This window comes from Merops nubicus, unplaced genomic scaffold (assembly GCF_000691845.1).
Source record: "Merops nubicus isolate BGI_N331 unplaced genomic scaffold, ASM69184v1 scaffold10646, whole genome shotgun sequence".
In the NCBI taxonomy this organism is placed as follows: Eukaryota; Metazoa; Chordata; class Aves; order Coraciiformes; family Meropidae; genus Merops; species Merops nubicus.
Genome location: NW_008613045.1, coordinates 64,848 through 90,734, shown reverse-complemented (window position 1 = coordinate 90,734; position 25,887 = coordinate 64,848). Strand labels below are relative to the sequence as shown.

Genomic DNA, 25,887 nt, shown 5'->3' with positions numbered 1-25,887 from the left:
AAAATATTTTCGTTAATACATTTTTTAAATGCTGAATATCTCTTTAAAAGGTCTGGTAGTATATTTGGTAAATTTTGTTGCTGAATAATGAGACATAAAAATGAATAATTTGAGCTCAGTATTAATATTATGCTCCCATTGGATACAGTGCCATTCACACACACAAAAAGAAAGGTATGTTCTAGTAGTTGTTTGTCTTTTCTCAACTTTATGAACCATTTTTGTGAGGGGGAAAAAAAAAGTTATGGCATTGTATGCTAGAATGAACTTGGGGTATTTGTCTTTAGAAGCACATCTTAAATAGTGCTCGTATACATGACTACTGTGCCTAGTGGAACTTGTCAAAGTTAGCAGAGCTATAGCAACTTCTATGAATTTTAATGATGTAAAAAAGAATTGCAGGTCGTAGTTGGCTAATGTAGTTAATTTTGATGGAATAATGATAAGAGTCCCTTTGTGACATTAGAAAAATAATAATTGATAAGGTCTTTCCCACTTCATTGTCTTCAAGTCAGAAAATCAAAACAAAAAGTATTATTTACCTTTGGTTTTGAAAATCCTTAAACTTCCTATACACCAAGTTGAAAACCTGCATATTATAATAAGAGGAATGATTGCTAGATATTGGCCTATTTCATAATTGCACATAGCAAGGAGTAATAAAGATATATTTTATAATCTTATTGAATGCTTGGTGACTAGTATTTGAAGTGCACACTTTTACAGATGATTGTTACAGGTTATTCCTCGAATGACATCAAAGCACACAACTGGTGCTGCTAGTGGTAGTACAAAGAATTTAAGATCAGTGGCTTTTTGTTAGCAATGCTGAACAGAAGAGGTGAATGTCTTAAAAGAACGTTAATGTGATGATCAGTGAGTCTAAGGAATGTGAGACAAAATTATGTAAAAAAAAAAATTATAATTAATTGTTTCTAATTAGGTAAGTTCAAAAAAAGAATACTTAAAAACCCTGTACCAAAACATACAAAAAAAAAAAAAAAATCCAAACCCACCAAACATACCTGTTCAAGTAATTTGTAATTGATTTGGACCAAAAAAAGTCAAATGGGCAAAAAAAATTAAGATACTGAAAAGCAATTAAGTATTTATCATCCCAAATCTTAACTGTATTAATTAAAAGCATAATAGAACATAGGTGAAGCTCTTTTGTCTATTTAACTAATTAACACTTCTATTTAAGTTATGGAAAAGAAGAATGTTGTTTAGTTGGCTCATGAGGCTATCCAATTTTCATACAAAAGGTTTAAGGATTCTGAGCTGTTTCCGTAAAAGAAGAGAACAGAATGCTTCTGGGATAGTATAATATCAATTTTTAAGCCAGTCATCCTTGAAATATGTTCTAAACTTGTCCTTGGAGCCTGTATATGCCTTATGGAATACTCCTGGGTTTGTTCACTGTATGAGTTTGCTTGCTACCTCCCAGATAAATGCATAGCAGTGAAAAGTAACTTGAAGTACAGCACCACAATCTTTCCCCATCACTTCAATCAAATAACCCATGCTGGACTGACTTGGCTTAGAGAAAGAGAATTGTTTTTTTTAAAGTATGTCAGAAAAACAATATCAGGAAGTTCGTGGTGATGAGATTGTTGAATTTTCACACAACCGTTCTAGATGAATAGGTACATGCTTGTTAAGTGTGCTCTAAATCTCTGAACATGGGTTTATATGCCATCTGTATTTTCCAAAACAGACACACAAGTTCTCATGTTCATACATGGTTAGTGGTGGCTTCCCCTAAAGTAACTCTTTAATGATATTCATTCTAAAAACTGCTGGAACTGCAAGCAATTTGGAGAAGTGGGGAAAAACGAACATTTGTATAGGTGTGTAATCTCTCTACTTGTTATCCATTTTTTTTTGTTCCACACTTACATCTGGAAAACAAAAATGACACTGCTTTCCCACAGCTCTGATAGTTTGTTGTTTCTGTGGTCCATTTATCCCTTGGAGCTGTTTGCAAAAAAGGAACTTTGATATACTTTCTTGTAGATGTGCTCAGTTACTAAATTAAAATATGACTGGGAATATAAGTAAGAAAATTCTTTCCTTCCTTTTCTAGATAATTCAGTGTAAAGTTCTCTAAGGTATATGGCACTAAGGAGCTGGTTGAAACCACATACAAAAATGTCAAATGACCTCAAGTCTAATGGCAATGTTAAACATCCCTTCAAAACTGAATGCATTGTTTGAAGTGAAAATCAAATTATTTTTAATAAGGTGAAAGATATAATTTTTTTGAAATTAAAATTATCTCAAATTAAACTCCAAACCTTTAAATATGTCAGATGTTTCTATCAAATAATATATTGATTTTTGTTGGCAGGGTAAAATTCCAGTTAAAATTTGTGTGTTGCTGTATTATCAAAAATGCTAGAATTGTACTGTGTATACTGGTAGCTCAAAGTAGGGAATCAAATTAATTTGCTAGCCCATTTTTACTGTAGATATACTAGTTTATTTTTGTCAAAATGTGAGGATTTTTTTCAAATACTCACATTCTTTTATGAAATAGCCTAAATTTGTAATGGAAAGAAACATGAATGCTTATGACAAAATACATTTGCAAGTTCCATAAGATCTTTCATCTGTAATGGGCTAACCTTGTAAACCTTTCCATAAATTCTCTAAAGAAGACTTTAATTTCAGAAACTGAAACAAATCAAACTATAGAGAATATGCTGGAAAAAGCTAGACTTGACCTCAGAGTACTGTATTTAAGCTATCAGTATAATTATGTGAGTTAGAGGGACAATGTGAGAGTCTTAGAATAGTTAAAAAATCAAGACATCAGTCCAAACTATATCTGTGTATTACTTTCTGAAAGGTATATCACCAATTAACACAAATACCAAGATGGTGTAAGGAAATCGTACTTAGGCTCACAGCTATAACCATCTTAGATACTATTTAGCAACTATTAATCTAATGATATTCTTTATCCTAGGTGCCTCCCTGAGGCATGAAATTGCTAATGGTGAATTTGACCCAGATATATTAGGCCAGAGCATTCAGAAGATGTCTAACTCAAATAGCCTTGCACTGGAAATGTATGTGAATACTCCTGCAGCATAAATGTTTTTCTACTAGCACTTACAAGAGAACAAGAGAGAAAAAGCAAGTTAAATTTTGGGTTTGCTATCCCTTCATCAGTACTATTGCACTATTTCTATTTTAAAGAACAAAAATTGTCTGCTTTGTTAAAGTAATGGGGTAGTCATACCCATGATTATTTAAAGAAATGTTCTCCTTTATTTTTAAACAACTTCAAAGATGGTATCTTGATATGCTTGGACTAGCGTGACTATCACAGCAGTATTACCGAGGGGCCTTCCTTAGCACATTCAAATACAGACTTTCTGATGAACACGTTGTTTCCTGCTGTTTGAAAGAAGAGTTTTTTAAACATGTCTTAAAGTAAATGCCACAATGCATGCCAAAAATTCTGATTATTATAATAAAACCAGGGAAGACCAAAATAATTCACTGCCACAAGACTGCTGTATGTTACATAAGATGCCGTTTAATTAGCTGCTTCCATTATTTATCACAAAATTAAATGTAACCAAAAGCAATATAAATTCTACATTTCTGAAAGCCTACTTATGCTGACCATTGCTTTATTTATAAGTAGTGGACTCCTAATCCAACATAGTTAATAGCTAGGGGCCAGATTAGGTCAAACTAGAAAAAGAGTTTTTTGAGACATTACACCATAGTAAAAGCCAGAAAACTTAGCCAGATTTTTTTTTTTTTCACATTCTATACTAAATATACAGCTGAAAAACATGTAATTGATTAGCCATTTTTTATTTAGTATATATTTTACAATACAGTCATTGAAGTGTATTTTACAGATATAAAGATATTGCAGAGTATAAAGGGTACCTGATGCTTTTGTGGAAATTCAGGGATAGTATTTTTGGCTATGTCATATGGGTACATACCCATATGTGGCTATGCAATGTTATTTTTTCCTTGCTTCTTCAATTATCCAATAAAGTAAAAGAAACACATTGCTGAAAATTTACTTATGTCTATGTTATAAAATGTATGCATTAACTTAAATCTAAATAATTGTAGTGTTTAAGTGCATTTTCTCCTTTCAAAAATTTTACTGTGTGCATTAATAGTATATTTCACTTCCAATTATTTTGTATATCTACACCTACAATCGCAAGCAAAAGACATACTAGAGATTGTACCAGTAGTGATTCTTATAAGTAAAATCATCCTACACTTGTCATTAACAGGTTCTGTTTTCAGTTAGTTATAATGTTGCCAAACACAATTTTCCTCTCCCAGTGCTCTCACTCATGAGCTCTAATGGGTTTAACTGCTGAAGGGATTGCAATCCAAGCACCTTGCCATGTTTTATCCTTGCAGTAAGGATGGCAGAGATTTTCTCTCTCTGCTGTTATTTACAGTGGGCACATGATTTCACAGTGACATCCCTTCTAAATTGCACAGTTATCTATACTCCAGTATTCATCTTTTCCACAGACATACTTGGGAGTCAACTTCCCACTGTAATAGTAAAGCTGGAATATTAATTAAATTGTGGGAACTGGGCAGAGAGGATGAAAATTTGAAAGAAGTAGGTTATCGTCTAATGCCACATCTTTACTATAATAAAACATCCCAAGCAGTAAAGAGCAGGTTAAACCCCTTGTACACATTAAGAACAGGAAGGTATGGTTGGATGGGTTGAGTCAGGCACACGGTGCATACGTATGTGTGTTTTCAAGTGTGCTTCTAGGACTATTCTGATATGTCAAACCTGGTCCTGCCACTGAGTACTTCCAATTAAGCAATCTAATTGGTCACTGAATCACAGATCTCTATTACTATCATGACTCATTGAATTTTTATGGAAATATAAGGAAATGGATAAATAGGTGAGCAATAGCAGAAAATTTTAAGCCACCATTTTCTGTTCACTTTAAAAATGGAAATTATCATGTCTGCCTATATGTCTGGAATATTCTTGTCAGAAGACCAGAAATCTGTTTTCACGTGATGCTGGGGGGTGTGTGTGGATGTATATGTGTGTGTGTGCATTAAAGATCTCATTGCAAAACCTATAGTGCTGTCTTATCAGCCAAACTTCATTATTTTAATATAACTGAAATAACTTGCTGCTGCAGATTTTCTGTCTATGCTATCTGTAACAAAATAGTAACATTTCAGATGTTGGTGAGGATACAGACTAGTACTTTCATTTTGCCATACCATCATTTGATATGCTTCTGCTATTGACTACTATAAAGTAGCAAGTAAGGAACTTGTAGTACTTTTATCTTTTTAAAAATTTGCTATATCTGAACTTTGTCCATTTCTCTATGGTCTTCTGAACATTCCCATCTACATGTGCATATGAGATCATGAGTTTCATGAACAGCTCAAAAGACATTGTTTTAAATGAAGATCTGGAACACTTCTGGAGTTCTTTTACATTTAGGCAATGCATAGCTTAAAGATTTTACTATATTAGGATTTGTTTTTATTATGATTTTAGGTGTTTTAGACTGGCTATAAGGCAGATGAAAGATGCGTATCTTTCAGGTTTGGACAGTGAGAGTTAGGTATGTCATAGGCATTTTTGGTGTTACGTTGTTAATATATTTAGAAAAACAAAACTGATTTTAAGCTAAGTACATGAAGTATTAATAATAACGAAACAGTAGACTACTGACTAGATACTCAGAAGACAGATGGAATTTAGGCCTTTTGCTCTGCATGTTGAAATACATAAAGCACAGAAAAATATCTTCCATCCTAATGTGATTACTGTCATATTTTAACCTATGTGATGTCAGTCATTCTGTCTTCCATACAGATATGGCACACGTTTCTTTTTGTTTTTACTAACCATGTACCTTTTATGGAAAATATTACTGTACTTGTACAGAAGCCATTTCCAGACAAAAAGAGACACATGCTTACATGAACAGTATCTCTGTAACTATTATTGTTATGTAATTTGAGATATTATGAAAATGCACAAAGATTCTTGGGTTATATGTTCTTGATTTATGATGATTGCCTTGTAGTCTAGTAAATTACTATGTTAATCCATGTAGAGAACCAATTTTTCTTCTTAGTGAATTCAGACAGTCTCATTTTTTTTATGTTGCACTCATAAGGACATTTTATAGTGAGTATTTATCTATTACAAGTTAGATAGCATAGAATTACATGGGCTCCAAAGAATAGGGAAAGGTAGATTAGGGAATAGCAAGTAGTGCCAGAGAACCAGGTCGAATATAAGATAAAGCTTACCTCACTTCTCTATATAGACAAGCAGAGTTCTGAGTGATGAGGAAGCATTTGTATCTAAATGCCAGCTTAGTCTAATGTTGAACTCCTGAATTATGAAAAGAAAAAGGTTGAACTGCCTACCATGCCTGCACAAGCAAAAGTTTCAGAATTTGCTAAGAACACTAGTTCTTCACACTTCTGAGTTTCTAGAAGTATTAGGACAAAACCAGGTACCAGAGGTTGGGCACTTATAATGGTTCAGTGGGTTTTTGAAAAGTATTTAGGACTCAAATCCTAAGCATAACTTTAACTCATGGTGTTTCGTTCACAAATAAATGAAGGGATCAGCCTGGGGTATTCCTTCATGTGGACAGTAAATTAAGCTGATTGCAAATAGCAATTACATTCCCATGTTCTGCAATGCGTTCTGCTTGAAGTCACAGGTTTTTTAAAAAACTTTTGTTCTTTAAAAAACTGGTTGAACATATTATATTTATTGATTTCTCATATTTTTGAAAGACTGGCAAGAAAACTTGTCCCTAATTCACTGGAGGGATAAAAGGGGAAGTGAAAGTGAGTTGTTAAAACGTCATCTACCAGCTGAAATCACTTCATTGCTTATTAATACTAAGGTAGTATTTGCAAGATTTTTGTGGTGTTAATTCCAGGGTTGCATCATTTAAGATCATATTCATGTGGATATAGCAGGGGAATGCCATGACATAGTGGTGAGAATAAGCCTGTATGCAGCTGTTTGCCATCATCACACATATCATAGTTGCTGTGGGTTGGATTCCTACATTTTAATTTTATTGTTCTTCCTGTGGGTATGCATATATTCTAAAGCAAGTTTTAAGAACATGAGGGAATTACTTATTAATGCTTCTTGGCAACATGCTGACTGCCAGGCTGTTATGTGCTTTTGGTACTGAGGTCTGTGCATTAGTTTAAGAACCCTAATACTTTTTGCAGCCTGCAGCATAGGTCTGTGATTATTTTCTTAATTTTATGTCCTTCTTGGGATCTCATCTTCAAATTTTCAGTTTATTGTGTCAAATGAGCCCTGCTGAATTGTGTATTGTTCCTCATTCCTGTAACAAAATGCAAGGCTTAAATGGCATAATCAGGGACTTGAATTTAAAGCTTTTTATAGTGGTGACTGGGCTTTTGCACTTATTTGACAGATGAAATGAGCACAAAGGTTTCTTGTACTCTATATAATTAACTAATATGCTTATAAGGAATATTTACATGTAGCTGATGGTACATTTTATCCACATGCAAAAGAGGCAGAGATATTAAGTGGAGGTAATATAGTTACTGGTAACAATGTGCTTGATTACTAGAAAATCATTAATTATCAGTAAGTTAAGATAGGAGAAATAGAAGCAGGTGATAAGAATGAGGCTTTCAACATTTCAAGTGAAATCAGTTTACACATCCAATGTGGACTTCTGTGTCTAGAAATTCCTTTAAATACCCCGATGTTGTAGGACCTTTAGACCAGGGCCTCTAATAATCCTCTGTGAATTGGAAGTATTTCTCAATGGTGGAAGTAGCTATGTGGGGACAGATTTCCCAATGGTGGTCGCTTTTCAGACAAACTAGGTAAATCTCTGCCAAAGATCTTCATACTGAAGTTATCATTGTCTTCAAGCAAGGGAACAGGCAATTTGACTTCTTAAGATTGCTTTCAGACAGAGATTGATCTATTTTTTTTTTTTCCCCTAACTGAAATAATGTAGAAAATCCCAAATTTTAGCCATCTGCTTGATCCATAGTCTCCCATTGACTTCTTAGAATAAATGTGTGAATCTTCTAGGTACTTTTATCTTTAGAACTGTATATCACGGTGTATCAGATTTCTAATGTTGTTAATGATTTTGGTGCTCCGTACAATGCTTTTGTAGCTCCTGTATTCTCAGATTGTCTGCTGTTGTGTGATGTGTATCATTCCTTCTCCATCTTATTGTTTCATATTTCTATTTTTCCTTCTGCCATCTACTCAGTCATTATGTAACTTTACCTCGTTCCCGATACACCCAGTCCACAGGTCACCATTACAGAGATGCCAGGTATATGTTTTCCTCTGTGTGACTCTGTGTGGATAATGCATGTACTGCTATGTACCTACATGTCCACTTCTTGTTTTAGTGGTCTGTATGTAGTGGTAGAAAACTTAGAAGTGTCAAGTTAATATTTAGCATTAGCTTTCTTGGTATAGTGTCTACACAAACACTGGATAATTCTTCATGTTTCACTTTTTAAACATTTTTTTTACTACCAATAATATATAATTGGTGGTCCACTAAGATTTTCCTATATTTATGTGATTCTAATGTATTTTTAAAAGTCAATTTAAAAAAAATCATTGAAATCAATAAATATTAATACCTGCTAATACTGTGATTTTCATATACAAAATGTCATACATGTATGGCTGTGTTAAAGGTTGCAACAGACACAACTGAAGTGTGATACCTTTCTTGTAGTCTCAGCTGCAGGCCAATATACACCTTCACTTTTAAAAGTAGTTTTGCAAAATTCACCCAAGTTCCAGCTGAGTTTTGTTCCAGTGTTTTGTTCTGTTGCTGACATTGCTTGCTTTTCATTGTGTTTTGTCCTTATTTCACCTTTTTGTTGCATTTCATTGTGTTCACCCTTTATGTTTTGGCAGCCAGGATCACACAATGTATCCTCTCTTTTGTGAAGATGCTATCAGGTTACTTCGTTCCCGTAAGATGTGCCGTACCTATTCTGAGGGTGCTTACTATGATCTTGAGAGGTATAATTGATGTGGAGCATATCGTTAGCTCTGCCATTTATACTTTGGCAGTACCGTGTTTGGTTTCCAAACTAAGAATGTGATCTATATTTTAAGTGACAAACACGTACAGTGAAACTATTATTAATTCTCTGTGAGTATGTAGGCATCTAAAACTGACTACTCAGGACTATGGGTAAATCCCAGGAGTGAGATAAAGCTGAGTAGCTTTACAGAATTCAGTTTCATAAACTAAGCTGCGTGGTTATTATGTATAAATGGCTTTGCAAAAGCCTTATTTTTTCTGGAATTTTCCAAAGTCTGTGTAGTATTTACTATTTTCTTTGAAATAATGAGGAAAACCATATCTATTTCAAAGTACACAGGAACAGAGTCTTTCTGAAATATCATACTTTGCTTAACTGAAAAACAGAGTGAAAACAATAAGCTGAATTTTTGTTTTTGTATAGTGCTTATTCTGAAATGTATGAATACTTGTATACATTCACAATACCTGTGTGTGATTACAGAACATCAGAGTTCCTATTTTTATATATATTATATATATGTGTTCTATAAGGCAGAGAGAAGTTGAGCACATAATAATTTCTATGAAATAATCATACTTGAAATACAATTACTTTTAAGAGGTGTAGTAAGACATGTTGATATAGTACTGTGGTTACTGTATTTTCAGAAATACTGCAAAAAGGAAAAAGTTTACATGGTTGTGTATGGTTAGAAACAAGGATATAAATTGGACAAACTATGAGCCAATAGAAAGGAAGTGGTGGCTTCAGATCTCAACTACCATATATAATAACTGATATCACAGAATCACAGAATGCTAGGGGTTGGAAGGAACCTCTGGAGGTTATCTACTCCAACCCTTGCTGCCAAAGCAGGTTCACCTAGGGCAGGTTACACAGGAACGTGTCCCAGTGGATTTTGGAACTCTCCAGAGAGAAACTCCACAATCTCTCTGGGCAGCCTGTTCCAGTGTTCCACCACTCTGACAGTAAAGAATTTTTTCTTGATGTAGAGGTGGAACTGCCTGTGTTGCAGTTTGTGCATGTTGCCCCTAATCCTATTGCTGGGTACCACTGAAAAGGAAATATGGCTACTGCTTTACATGAAGGACCATGTAAAATTTTCCACAGCGAGAACTAAAGAACTCATGATATATTAACTTCATGGCTGGATGAGTTCTTCTGAGGGTTTTAAGGTTTGCTCTCGATTAAGATCATATATAACCATATTTTTAGTAAGTGTAGAACTACTTTTGGATGCAGAAACAAAATAGAATCTGAAACTTCTACAGTGTCATAAAAATATTTCTTCCAAATAAATATTACTTTATAAAAATTCTCCAAAACTGTAGTATAATAGACATTCTGGCCTTTAGAACTCAGTTAAATGTTTTTTTTTGAAATGATGCTGTGTTGCTTGAAACATAATTTAAAGGAAGTGTGTAAATACCTCAATCCACATGTGGGAACTTTAATATGGAGAGGGGAGTTTTTTATTTTTTTTTTAAATTTATGAGAGTTGTGCTCGTGTGGTATTTCAATAGTTAATTTTTTATATACTGGGTTTTCCTTAGTTATATGCTCACATTTGTGTTAGTTTACATGTGCCTTTTTCAGATTGTTGGTTATATCTGTGACTGTTCACATATTGACGAAAGTTGCAGCTATTATCAAATTATCTTAGTTTGAGGATCTTGACTTGCAAATCTTGATGCTTGTTCCTACAGAAATTAATTTCTCAAAAATAAAGTAAAATCAATGAAAATGAAGGGCAAAAGTGACAGTACTGCATAAAGATTGAAAAGCTGAGATTTAAGCAGTGAGATGGAGTAAATGTTTTCTACGGTTTATAGAAGGCTATTAATTCCTCCTGGGGTCAGAAAGGAAAATCTGACATGAAGTGGAATATCTCTAGCTCACTGTTAGAACAGTGTCTTGAGATTCCATGGGCCTGTGAACTGATCCTACATTCTCTGGTCCTCTTGAATCCAGGTAGCCTGGGGTTAATGTTAGTGTTCATGTTACTTCAGTCACCTTACCAGATATGAACTGTTATGGCCACTCCTGCCCACTATCATTTTCCTACTTTTAATCCTTTTTGTCTTTCCATGTTCTGACAGCAGTTCTCTAGGTATTTAAGGACCACTGAAAGCATAATCTTTATCCACTTCTTCCTTACCCATTGAAAAACACTAAGTAAATTCCTCTTATTTATTTTATATATTGGAAATATATGAAAAATTACTTTTTAAACAATCTTCCCTATTTTATCTTTACTCTTTTTTTTTCCCCCTAGTTAATTGCTTATTTTAAATTACATTATATTTGTAGGTCAAGGTGTTAGCCCTGACTTCTTAGTTCTATCTGCTTAGTAAATGTCATGTTGAAATCAAGGCACTACCTCTCTCACTGTCTTTCACTTTCACTTCATTAAGCACGTGAAATAACTTTCAGTTATTTTTGGAATAGTAAACATTGTTCTGCACAGTCTAGCATTCAGGGAAGAGTCTCTCATCTGGGACAGAGTTTTGTTTCTGATGTCACTGTGAATCCACCAGTGTGACCTGTAGGCAAATCTGTCATACAGATACATCCGTCAGAATTACTTGCCTGCTTTGTTAGTCATGACTTCTTTAATTACTTATCTTGTGGTTATTCACATCCAGCCCATTAACTCTTGTGGTCTTTTGTAACAGGTTTTTTCTTCTTTCTTCCCCCCATCCTAAGTGACTACTTGGTTCTCTTTAATCTTTGGTGTAGTTTGTTTCAGTTACTGTTTATCAGATTTTATAGTTTTCAGCTCATTACTTCTGGGACACATTTACATTACCAAAAACCTTAATTTCTGAGTCTGCTCTTAGGCTATGTCACTTGTCATTTTATCTTTGTGATAGTTCCCTGATTTTGAAGGTGTCCAGCTTTTTCTTCTAAAAAGAAGCTGAGGTAGCGTTGACAAGATACTTACTCCAGTGTATGCCTAAGAAAGATAATAGATACGTTCAGCTTCCGTGACTTCTGTGCCCTTTGGATCTGAGGTTTTCTAAAGAACACCCTGCTGCTCAGTACTGCACTCCAGTTGTCCTTGACTCTTTAACGTGGTACTCAGTCTGGTGGCATGAGCTGGTGTCAGTTTGCACTTCTGCAGCTACTCAGGTTAGACACATAGAAGACATCATGGCTGGACATGTAGAGCTTTACTTATGCTTTTATTTATGTCCTCCAATTCACAATCCTATAGGCTAGTTTGTAAATTGGCAGTCACCCATTTTAAATTGGCTGACAGTCATAATCTCAGTGATAATGTTCTCAAGATTCTTGTGCCAACTGTTTTTAAGGTGAAAAAAAAATCAGTTCCTCCCAAATAAAAATCTGCTGGAACCCTTGCTGTATGAAACTATCTCAGCTTACCTCAGAGCTCAGTTTAGTCACTGAGAGCAGTACACTATGTGCTATTTTCATTTTCTTCACTTAGCCTTTGAGGTTAGTATTCAGAAGTCAATAAAAGCTGGTTTTGTGCACATTTCATGCAGGATGTGATGTTTATTTCAGGCAGAATTTCTGATCCGCTTCAATTAATGAAACAAAATTTTATTTCTTTTCTGGCTTTCATTTTACTAGTCAGAAATACTCTAACATCCATATACTATTCTTGGTGAAATTTCTCAATTGCTCAAATACGGTTTTCCTATGAATATAACTTTTCACTCCTCTGATATATATGTGCATTGATCAAGTCTTCTTAATGTGTTGTTAATTATTTTTGAATATAATTTGAAAGTAGAAGTTTGATATTACATGTATATGAAAATATACGTTCAGAACATACTGCTGAACTGCAGATAATATGCTCTATGTTCATCATTATCCTAATAACAGAGTTGAGGGAAAACATCATTAAAGAAGCACCCTTCAAAATGTCTGAAATATCTGTGCTGTTTATTCCATATTCAGGAGAACTAGGCAGGAGAGAAGAGTGCCTAATTCATATTATGACGACACAACCTATACTCCTGAAAGGTATTTTAATTTATCTAGTAAAAATAGAAAAAGCTGAGTAATAGATTTTTTTTTTTTCTAAAGTGTAGTCTAACATTTTTAATTGGCCTAGACTAGTGATATTTAAACTTACAGTCCTTTTTATGCAGTATTTCTCTATATAAAAACTACTACTCTCCATAGTTTTAAGTACCTAATTTTCTTTTATCCCTCCATTAACTTGATTTTGGACTTTTTTTAAAGTATGATTCTTAACTTGAAAATATTTTATTCATTATATGTGGGAGTAAAATTGAATAGTACAGAGGAGCTAGGTACAACTGAAGGGTTTTTTTTCCCCCATTGACCTGCAGCATATTTCTAATGGTTAACCTTTTCAGTCACTAGGAGTGATTATAGGACAATTTAGAATCCTCAGTTTCTTTCATTTAATAACCTGAGTCAATTAAGAAGCTCATCAGATTTTGACATGTTACTGCCCATATTGACTTTAAAAAAGGACTAACTTTCAAATTGATTTTGGGTGCTTGCTTTTGGTAGGACTAAAATTACAGTTGTTCTTCCTAAATATTTATATGCATATAGTATATCACAGTGAATATAATATAACTAAAATCTGATGTGTACTCTGAAAACTTTTTGGAGTGTCCCTGGAAATAGTTATTTGATAACAGCATTTCATGTTTAAAGAGTCAGGCAAAATCCAAAATCAGGGATACCTGAAGAAGGAAGCAAACTGATGTTGTTCTCCCTTTTTACAATTAGATCTTTTGTATTTTTCTGTCCGTTTTTAAGTTGGTGTCTGATTTTTGTCTCCAATATGGGAGCAGATAAAGCAGGGATTATTTTCTAACTAAAAGCAAGAAGTTTGGGGGTTGATTGTTATGAATAAATACAGTCATATTTAACAAAAAATAAATTACATTGCTATTTTAAAACTATGCTTCCATATTTATGGTGTCTAAAATAAAGTACTTGCACAGAAGAATCTTAAAATACTGGCTAAGTGGAGAGACTGGCTTCAGTTTTAAGGATGTGTGTGACCAGGGAGCATGTAAAGATATACCTGCCATTCTCCAGCTCTATTTCAATTTAAATGGACCTAAATCTAAATTGATCAAAAATTAAATTGGATTAAACTAAAGTAACTTTCATCCCATCATTGATCTGGCTGCAAAAGATGAGGAAAAAAAAGGCGGCATCCCTCATACCATCCAATTTGATACAGAAGAAACAAGAGTAGCTGAGTGACATTCACTTAATATTAATTCACTTATACTGCACTCCATACCATCTTCCCTCAACACGATGACCAGGAAGTGTGGGGCTATTTAGTTTGTAAACATATTGCAAAACCTCAAATTCTTAAATTTTAGAAGTGTGGGAAAAAATGGAGTAGTGCAATAAATACTGATGTGATCCCCAGGAACAGATTAATGAAAATCCTTGCATAAGTGTATTTAAGCCATTGAAAAGTTTGACTTCAGCTAGGATTTTCAGTACAGACAAAGGAAGATTTATATCCAAGTTGTTAATGTGGTGGTCCCTTCATCTTTTCTGAAAATCTTTGCCTTACTTCTCACTCAGTATCATGTGCAAATCATTGAACAGTGGGGCTCTTGCAATTCCAAGACTCTACTCAAGCAACATCCTGAAAATATGGAACTCCAGAGATCCAGCTGAAACTCCTTAATCAGATGTTATATGATTTGTGTATATACTCTTTATATACTGGAGTAATGGCACATAAACAGTTTATCTCTTACCTTCTGAAATGAAAGCAGCTTTTTTTGTCCCATTATTTCTTTTATCAATGGTTTTACTTAACATAAAACACATGTGGAAATATTTTATCTTGTCTTCAACTGGTTTGCTGAAATGAAGCTGCAAATATTTAGGTAGCCCATGTTCAGTACCTGGAAGAATAATGAAGATATAACATTAAATTAGTTTTCACTGATGAAACTGAGTGAAGGAAGTTTCCATCTGCTTTTTAAATAACTGTAAAAACCAATCACATTATAATGTAGAAAACGTTTGAAAAAGTTAGATATTTGAAGTTAAAAGTAGTATTTAGACTATTGTTACATAGAATGATGAGGCTTTTTCTGTTGTTGTTAATGGTATATCTACACAATTACTTTTTAAGTGTTCCACAAACTCATTAGCCACTGAAAACATGAAAACCTTTGTGTCAGAAAAGCTAAGGGATCAGTTCATCATTATGGAATTCAAATTCATGGCTAAATTGCTGAAAAGAATAAAGGTGAAACTTATTAACAATTGTGTGAAGGAAGATTAAACATTATTTTCTTGGGTTTTAATTTAAATATATATTGTTTTCTTCATACCTGAGAGAAAATGGGAAATGTACAAAATTATATGGAAATATTTGGAAAGCTTCCCATTTTATTGAGAAGTGGTCATCTATGAATTAGAGTGTTGTTAATAATATGTATGTTTCTTTATAACTTTTCTTTATTTTAACTGCATTGTAAAGGTATTACAATGGTGCAAGTTCATGGGCAGATCATGTAGTCAATGGTTCAGCTGAAAATTATGGGTAAGTAAAGAGTGTAGTGTTATGGATATAGTTAAAATGTGTTTCTAATCTTTATAATAAGAGTTTGTTTATAAATGTACCTAAGTTATTCCTTGTAAGCATATTTTTCTTGATATCTCTCTTTCCTGATTTGGGACTAAAGCACATATATGTGCTAGTCTTTCTTCCAAGATTAAGCTGGTTTATTGTGTTACAAATATAAAAAGAGCATTAATTATGGTTTTGCTATTTTCAAAATGTTCTCACTGTTCAGGTCTGCTTTAATAAAAAAGGGCTTTTTGACTGATAGTACCTGCCTACATTCACAGTGTTGTGGAATGTATCTTTGAGACCTAATACTTTTTACTTTTAGAAATAATCCCTGTTATAACTGTCTAACCTCTCTTCCCATGTGATTGAAGCACAATCCATGCAAAGTGCTGCGTACCTTACAATCTTCAGTTCTTCCCAGCCGCAGGTGGTTGCTGACCAAGGGAGCACACAGATTTTCCTTGCTATGAGTTCTTTGGCTTTACTGATTCTCCCTCATTTTCTTCTTGCTCTTGCAGCACTTTTTTTCTTTATTTTTACTTACTTCCTTTGTGAATGTGCACAGAGCTTGCTTCTTTCTGCCCTTCTCTATCTTATAAATAGGAGCTGGACTATGCCAGTGGCATATTTTGGCCAAAACAAGCATATGGTGTGGGTACAAAATGATGGTAAATCCTCAAATGCATAAGTGAAATTCCCACAGAGTTACCGGGAACTTTTCCTTGACAAAGACTAAGAATTACAAAATTATATCTCATAAGTATTTGTTGTGAAATTATACAAATAGTGCAATACACTGATGTCTCAAATACTATAATTTTGTACATATAAATACTTAATAACATGTAAATTGTGCATTATTGTTGAATTAATTATTTATTAGTAAATTAATTACTGACCATACTTTGAATTTTGTGTTTCTACTTATTCTTTTGTCATAATACAAGACAATATATCTCTCAGGAGAGATAGTTATGTAATTAAAACAGATCAGTAGAACGCTATTAGTCTATAATCAGTTGAATATAACAAACCATGAAAAATGATACCATATACTGAAAACAAAAGACATACATTTATATAAAAGGCATTAGTCACAGTTCACCTGCAGTCATAATGCTATTTAAATAAAACTATAATTCATATTTGTCCTGTGTATGTTGACTAAAACAGGAATTCTACTTAAGCAATAGAGGCTGAAGGAGAGCATAAGCGACTGTCAACTTCAAACTAAAGAGTCTGGTAAAACCCAGAATGTATTCTTCAATATTTAGTGCAAGTTTCCCTCTCCTCTAGAGAGAAGTTTGTAAGAGTCTCTTGACCCAACAGTAGCGCAGCCACACAAGATTACTTGAGGCTATACTTCTTCCCTAGCTTTTTGAACTAGTGTGCAATTGTTTACTGGATATTCAGCTTTAAGTTTTTGAAGTATACACTTAATCTGTGCTTACAGCAAGCACTGTGCTTATTAGTTCTTCCTGGGAAAGTGCACAAGCACACTGAAAATGGACAGCATTTGAGAAAGGCTGGAAAGTGTTTAATGTCAACAAAGCTTTTGTATTTGCTTTTGACAGTCTCATTAAATAGTGAGGATTTACTTCACTTATCTTTAGTACTGTATAGATGCTAACATAGGAACCTATCGGGGGAAAAAAAAAAATATTTGTAAATTGAAAAAGAAATTTAGTTCTTAATACTCTCTGTCCCCATTTTAAATTTGGTTCCCAAAAGCTATGGAAAAAAGGGATAAAAGATAAGAACATTTGTTGTGAACCAATATGAACTTTAGGTAGACCATAAGACACAGGACACACTTTAACAGAATTAAGACTACTGAAATGGATCAGATTCTGTTAAGATCAATGGACTTACAGAATGAATTTAACAGAAACAGTATGCTTTTTTGTTCATTCATCATTTAAGAGCTTAAAAGTTAAAGTCCTGCATAACTTCTTATCTTGGAATGATGTTTTTGAAATCCTGGCCTCATCAAGTGACAGAACTCTGTGAATCAAAATTAATAGATCTGTTGCCAAAAGTTAAGACGACAGATAAACACACATTTCTGGCATTAAGCCCTGTTTGTGATAATTTACTAATTCCTGCATTTAGTAATGCACTGTACAAAGGCTAATTTAGGTACATGCTTAATTTTAGGCCTACAACCAATTCACTTGATTAGTTTACAGTCTAAGTGCTCTGCTGAATTGCATTTGAACATTCCAGCCCTGCTAGGAAACGTTTCTCTCTCATTGCTTCTCTGTGCAATGTCTTATACATCGTTTACTCTTCAGTCATGAAATAAATGTTAATTAAAACCCTTTAATGTTCCTGTTATTACTCATACATTATGATACAACATTCAAGTTGAGTGGATGAACTATTCTTCTGAAATGGGAAAAAAATATGTGAAAAAGTTATAATAGGAAGCTGAAACACTTGTACTTTGAAATCTTTCTAATATTTTTATTAAAATTTAGGTTATTATCTTGGAGAGAATTGCAGTAGTATATTCAGTTTTAAAATTGAGATGGAGGGGTGGGGAGAGGTTTTCAGAATTTTAGGTTCCCTGCTTTTGAATGCTAATCAGTTTTATCATGATCTTCAGTGAGTCATCTCATGATGATAGAAATGTGTGTTCCTGCAGTGTGAGTCTTTAATATGTGTCAACTGAGGGTCTATGTTAAAGATGCTGAAAGCTGGAAGTAGTTGGCAAAATACAAGGTACTATAAAAGGCAACTGGCTATATAAATCAAGAAGCATGTTAAAAGTACCAGAAACAATAATGTAAAACTAAACACAACATATTATGCTACAACAAAAATCTGCCTAGGTCTCTCAGGTTTTTAAGTCAGTAGTGAAAGAATACTTCCAAATATTTTGTATTGTAGGCACAGAATAAAAATATGAATAAATGTTAATTAAGTTAGAGCAAGCTAAATAAATTTGTAAAACATAAGGCAACATGTATGTTTCTTGCATTCCTTGGTTCACCTGTGTATAAGGAAGTAGTAGCTTGCAAGATTTATTTTTTTTTGACATTAACTTGAGTAAAATACAGAAAAATGATTCTTACACTTGCTAAATTAAGTTAGTGTTATTATTAGCTTATGTGCTGTGTTTAACTTGAGTGCAGTTACAAATAGTGTTAAGTGGAACTTAAGCCTCTTTCTCAAAAGCATTCACCAGTTCCTTTTGTTTAATGTTGAGATTTTCTACAAAGAAGAAATTGCTAACATGTTTTTACTATTTTCCTTTCAAATGTTCAAGTTGCTTTTCTATTCCTTCAAAATTCAAATAATTAATTTGGTCTGATTTTGCAGATAAAGAGGATACTGAAATATTTCAGCACATCATTTCAGTCTTAATTGTTCAAGGATTGACACTCCTTATTGATATTATTAATATTTGATTGTAATAGTGTAAACCTCTGACTGCATCCATACATAGGGCCATAAACTAATTTGGGTTGCAAAAACCTTGAAAATACTCTCTGGTCTAACTCCCTACTTAAAGTAGAGCTTTGTTATTCCTCAGTACATCTATCCATTATGGAACATATTTTGGAGAGTAAATCTCTATAGATATAGCTCTATGTGCTTTCTTTAAGCATTTTTATGACTGTACCATGCCATCATGTGTTAACATGGTTAGTTACATCTGCGACAGAATCACTCAAGTGACTGCAATGCCATGTGCAGATACCTAAATAGGCTGTAAGCAACTGAGTTTCTATAGCTGTAGCGCTCTGCACATAGCAGTGTGGAGCATAATGTGCCTGGGATTGCAGCTGAGTTCTCTGCTTTGTCTCCTTAGCTGAATTAGCTAGTAGAAAAGTAGTTCAGATCCTGGCACGTGACAGCTTAGTTATGCCTGTGATATATCAGATATATATCTGTAGTTATGTTCACCACAGAGTAATGTGCATGTGAGTAGATCACAGGAGTCTGTGCATATATATGTATGGATATATATACTACATATATATGAAGCAACATAGAATATTATTGCAGCAGAAATATCTTGCTTTGCTTCCTATTTTTGTTTATTTTGCAGGAGTACCTTAAAGCATTACACTTCTGGCTTTTAAAAACTATAGAAGCACATAATTTCACATTAAGTTTCTTCATAGATGTAGATGAGTGATTTGGCAGTAACCAGTAACCAGTTCTTCTAGATGTTTGGCAGTATACTGGTCCTCCAATTTTCTACCAGAATACTTATGACTCAAATTTAAGTTTGCTTGGTACTAGAAATCAGTTGTTTGTAGACATGCTTATCTGTATTATGCTAACAGAGGATCTTGTGTCTGTAACTAAACAGCAAAGTTCCTATAGCTAGTAGAAGAATAACATGTCCAAGGATTGAAATCCAGCAGCCATCCACAGACACTGACAGGTATTATCATTGTATATTAGCTGGAGTTTGAAATGACAATAATTAGAAAATGTATTGCTGTATTTTTATTGTCCTGTGCTCAGTGTTTCTAGATGAAAAAAAGATGCATTAGGAGCTGACTTGTAGTGTATTGTAATTATACAGCAATTCTACTTTTATTTCTTCAGTTTTTTGTTACAAGAACAACTTAGTACTAAAATTGTGATTGGCATGACCTCATAGCTTGCCTTTTTGGTCTTGCATGTGGTAAAAGAATTTAACATGGGCTTTCAAATAAACTGCTTTCAGTTACTCTGGGGGAAAAAAAGCTTTCATTTGTGTTGTAAGCTATCGGTTGAAAAATGTTCATTTTTATGAGGTTTTCTTTATACATAAGTTTAGATCAATGACTATATTAATTTGTTGAAAATTCTCCTTATTTGTTAAGAAAAGTAACAAATCTGAAAAAATTAAAAATTAGAAATGTCTATTTTCTGCTTTGAGAAAAGAGCTTTCGAAACTTCCAGAATATGAATATAGAATAATGCAGATAAATCAGTAGTTCAAACAAAACATTGTAGCACCTTTGGTTAGATATTGTAGTTACAAGAATTTACAATGGTACCTAAACAGGGTGGGATTCTAATTCTAATTTTTGATGGGTTTGGAAGATAAAATTTGGTGCATACTCACAGAGCTTTCTGCATGGAGACTTACAGAGAGCTCAGACATTTTCAGAGTGATAGGTGTGCCTGGTCAAGAAGCAAACACTGCCATACCCTTTCCTTATGGTAGGAGAGAGTTATGCTCACAAGTCTTGTAGATTTTGACATGGGAGTAGGGCACCTACTCTGCATGTTTTCCTTAGCAAAGGCAGAAGGGTGTTGCAATAGGTAATGCTAAATGCAGAAGGTCACTATTTGACATTTTGTTAACTGTTTTGTTTTGTTTTTAATGAAAAGTCTGCTAGCTAAGATAAACATCTCTAGCATACATTAAACATTATATGGATGTTGAATACTTTATCTTAGGCTATTATGCTTCTCTTTAAAAATCAATAATTCATTGATAGGAATTATAGTGAGGAAAGAGTAAACTTTCATCTAGATAACCTGGGAACATTAGCCCTCAAGAATGTCATATGAAAATTTATGGACTTCTGTTTTTAATTTACTGAGGTGTTTTAAAAACTCCCTCCCCCATGCTTATGGTAGGATTGTGATATTCATGCATAGTTGTATACTGCAGTTGGTAAGGAGCTTCACTGTCCAAGCGGGCTATAGAAGTAACATATTTCCATAAAATGGACAGTTTGTTTCTGAAGACCTGGATCATATAGCATGTGCGTTTACTGTTAAAAGGATGAAAAAAAATGTGAGGACAAAGAACAGACAGTTAAACTGTCTCTTGAATTAGTCTTTATGTGTGTATGATCTAAAACCACATAGTGAAGTTTCAAGTGGAAGACTGCCAGTATGCTTATTCTGTAGCTTTGGGTACTGAGGAATTTGCAACATGTAGCCTGTAACTTGAAGGTAATAACTCAGTTTCACCTCAGGGTTCAACTTAGTCTTCAGGTCTTCAGACTACAAAACAACAGTGATGCCAAAGCTTCACCTAACGGCTGCCAAAGTCTATGTTCACTTTCACTACTTGGAACTCCTGGTTGCTTTTCCACTTGAAATAAATGTCAGCTGCAGATTGCAGCAAACTGAATGTTTATATTAACTATTGAATATTAGATTTCTGAGGTCTTTATCTGTTGGCATAGTGGTTAGCTATATTGGCTCCATTATGCTCTGCAGAATACAAAACCTGCCCACTAAGCCATTAGTATTCATCCTAATGGTAAAAATGTCCCATAGATCCCTAATGTCCTAAAAATAGTTTCTATGCTACAGCTCAGAGGATAATGAAGCCTTAGGAGTAATACATGGAAAAGGCTTAACTTCTCATGAAGTGTTTATGAGAATCCTGTGGTTGGCACTCATCTGTTCCTCTGTACTGGCTGTTGGAAAGAGAGAGAAATAGAAAATGGAATTATACCTCTTGCCATATTGCCCAGTCCTTGCTGCTATGTGTTCCAGCATTCCCCTGCTCACTGGCAGGAGAAGGGTTGTTCTAGCTCTCTGTGTGTGACAAACCCAAAGGAGAAAGTCTGTGGGCTCACCAATATTCTTAAATATGTGTGTAAAAAAGGGTAGGGGTGGGTTGCTGGACCTTGGTCATATTCTCTTTGTGATTTAGTTGAATATAGGAATATTTTTTCTTGGCATTTATTCCCATGGTCATAAGACTTTATTCCCATGGTCATTTTTTTTTTAACCACCATGCAGATGGCTGACCCCTTTCTCACCTTCCCTAGCACTGAAAGCTCTCTTAAACTGTTACCTGAACTTAGCAACGTTTGTATCAAAGCTAAGGTTGTGTTTCTTTGTCTATCCACAATGTAAAAGAAGCGAGACAGTGGATGTTTTTGCTGATGAAGCTTCCCATTCAGAAACAGAACTGATAGAAGAAGTGAGGTAATTTTGTTGTGGTTTTGTGCCAGGCTCATTGTACTTTTCCTCCAATCTTTAGTGCCTCAGCTTAAAATTACCATTGTGTGTCTCACTGTGGTGTGTTTGCTCGTTAGGAGCTTGTAGATGTAGGTTTATGGTGAATGGTATTATTCTGAACCTGTCTGTGGCAATTCCTTCGTGTGCCCTAGGAGTCCAATTATTACTTCAGGGAAGGCCTGAAGAGACATTCATTCTAATGTATCTTTTATCAGCTTATTCAGGAAGTTAGCCACCCTGGAGACAGCTATACTCTGTCTCAATACAGTTTTTAGAAATAAAATCCTGTTAATAACATAGGACTCTTCATAATGAGGCTGTGGTATGTCTCCCTCTTTTTCATTACTAATTAAAATTCTGCTTCTTGTTAAACTTAATCACCATCCAGTCACTCTTTTTATTAACTGACATCATTGTAAAATGCATGACTTCACTGAAGGAGAAGTCTTGAAGGGTACATGTTCCCCATTTATATTCTGTAGCTGTCCAGATACTCAAGGAGAGCTGGGAGGAGTATGAATTTAATAAGTAGCTCCATCAGGGTATGGATTTCACTTTTTAAATTACCTTGATTTCATGCATTTTAGGATATTGCTAGCAAATATTACTCCTTGCAAACAGACATTATGAAAAAAGGTGGGGCTTGATTAATTTCTGAAAGTAATGGCATGATTTATTATCTAAGATAGTAGAAGACCAGACTGCTTGATCAATACATTCTTTTACTCATTCAAATTTCTCCCCATTGCATCTCTAATGGTAACTTTTTCCATTGCCGTTTTGGCACAGTTCTTTAGGAAGTTTGTTTTTTTTTTTTTTTTTTAATTACAAACCAAACTTCGGTTGGTGGAACCTGTGTAAGTACCAGTATTGTTGTATATTTTCATCTGACCACATTCGAAGCACTGCTTATGAGTCCATCACTATAGCCTAGACTATATTTTGACAGACATTCTGAGTCTAATAATAGTTAACAGTGCTACATAGTAATTCTAACATCTGGAATAAGAGTGTTACCTCTAAAGATAATGCAGTCTGGAAAAATCTAGTCATGTGAGTAAAAATGATCAGTTAAACTACACAATTAAATGAGACCTTAGCTTTAGTGAGATTTAATATTATGTCAGCTATTCTTTTCCTCCAAGGTTGATATATTAATTAATAAAATAACAATGTTATTACCCAGACATTGTCAGGAACCAGACTATTGCATGGGTAGTCATTACTGAGACATTGGAAACATTTCAGCCCATTTATCAAGAGTATGGAGCAAGCCAAATCATACATGTATTAAGAAAAAATAAAAATAAATCTATGTTATCAAGAAGCTTTCTCAGAAGATTTATCTCCACATGCCCCTGCCCCCCCATGTACATAACAAAATTATTTGCTCCAAACCAGTATCATGCAGGATATTTTACAATTGATAGAAAAGTCCAAGGTCAACTGAGCTGCTTTTTGACTAACATTACAGGAATTGTGAAGCAGCAGATAGACAGCCATATCAAAGATCCAGATCAACAGAGCAACGTCCTATGCTAGAGCGGACCAGCTCCCGCTCCCGATCCACAGAGCGTCCTGACTCAAACCTCATCAGGTCGATGCCTTCATTAATGACTGGAAGATCTGCCCCTCCTTCACCTGCCTTACAGAGGTGAAACAGACAAATCAATCAGACTAATCCCCTTCTGCCCCACCAGCTCACCATTTTATTTTCCCAGTAGCTAATTGGTATCGCCTCATCCTTAGCTGATCACTAATAGTAGTAGATACTAACCCTTTCAGAGCCAACACACTATTTATATTCTACTCTGGATATAATAGTGTGGCTGCCATTGCAAATTGTTTACTAATAGTATTTAACTACATTTGTTTGTAATTTCTCATTTATCAAGAATCCTGGATGATTTCCCACACAGAGTGCCTCATAATTACCATAGTCTTCTCTTCCAGTATGGGAAATTGTTTGTGTTCATCAGACATCGTTTATGGAAAAACCGTCATAAAACATCAAATGAAACTATTTTTTTTTTTACCAAAAAAAAAAAGTTTCTTTAAGTGGACTGTACTTTGTCTATTAATTACCATGTTAACCACCATTTTTTCAGACTACATTTTACTGTGCCATAGTCTGTATTGTTCCTGTTTGAGTGCTGTACTTTACTGATTGACATTTTGAACATTTCTGTACTTTACTCTTAGCTTAAATAAACATAATGAAGTAAAAAAGATGAGTATATTTTGGTCTAGTTGTTGTTCAGTAAAGCTTCTCCTTAGATTAGAACTGCAGAATACATTATTTTGTTTTCTGAAAGTTAGTTAGTAACAGCAAATCCCCGGTGAGAGTTTGAGTCAAATACTGGTGTCTTTTCTCAGTTTATTACTTTGTTTAGACAAATCCCTGTAATCTCATTGCCACTCAATGGTAATTTAACCAAATACAAGCTGAGTAAAGATCATTGAATTTGACTTGTGGATAATATTCTGTATATGTGGGTATTATATTCATATGCCCATGAATATACACACAATGCATTTCTGGCTTGACTGCGAACAAGCATCTTAGGGATGTTCAGCCTTACTTTGGCTTTCTTTTATTCTTTTTCATGGAGAGATTTCTCTTTATAGTTAGATCTTTTTCTGAAAAGAGATAATAGTTTCACTATGGGACTGCAAAGGTCCCGAGTGATCTAAAGCCTACTTAGTTATGTTATCAGTTCTTGATGGTATTTGAGGATGAATTTGTCATGTAATGGCTATGGTTTGTTTTGATATGTCTCTCATAGGTCACATCCTCGAACTGGGTCTGTTCAAACAAGTCCATCAAGTACCCCAGTAGTAGGGCGAAGGGGCAGGCAGTTACCACAGCTCCCGCCGAAGGGGACGTTGGAGAGAAGTAAGTGTATGTTTTTCTCCTTTGCGAACTGTGCATGAAGGTCGATTATATTTATTATTTCTCTTTTGGCATTATAATTGAAATCTTTTGAGTTTTCATGTACAGAGTTAGGATTTGATAGTAGTATTCTACTTTGTACTGTGTTTTCTTCTATTATGTTTTAATATCTACAATAGTATTGACTGAAATAAATCATGAGCAATGCAACAATCATCAACAGTGCAATATATATGAACCAAGAGGGACAAACTATCAGCATGATCCTGTTCCTTTTGAACTCAATAGGTGTTTTGTCATTGGCTTCAACAGGCACAGGAAATTATCTTTTTTATGTTCTTTAGTGATAAAACTGGCTCTTTGGAGAAACAGGAGCATAGCTGATCACTTG

At 34.2% G+C, this 25,887-nt stretch overlaps 1 protein-coding gene across 1 annotated transcript in view; it reads left to right on the top strand.

Annotated features, from left to right (window-relative positions):
* The window catches only part of LOC103774367 (regulating synaptic membrane exocytosis protein 2), a gene marked incomplete at its 3' end in the record, with an annotated part of 152,814 nt that overhangs the window by 65,382 nt on the left and 61,545 nt on the right, over window positions 1-25,887 (top strand). The window contains exons 14-16 of the mRNA XM_008941767.1: window positions 8,295-8,360; window positions 24,078-24,257; window positions 25,390-25,499. Coding sequence (XP_008940015.1) covers window positions 8,295-8,360; window positions 24,078-24,257; window positions 25,390-25,499 — 356 coding nt within the window. The remainder of the gene's footprint in view (window positions 1-8,294; window positions 8,361-24,077; window positions 24,258-25,389; window positions 25,500-25,887) is intronic.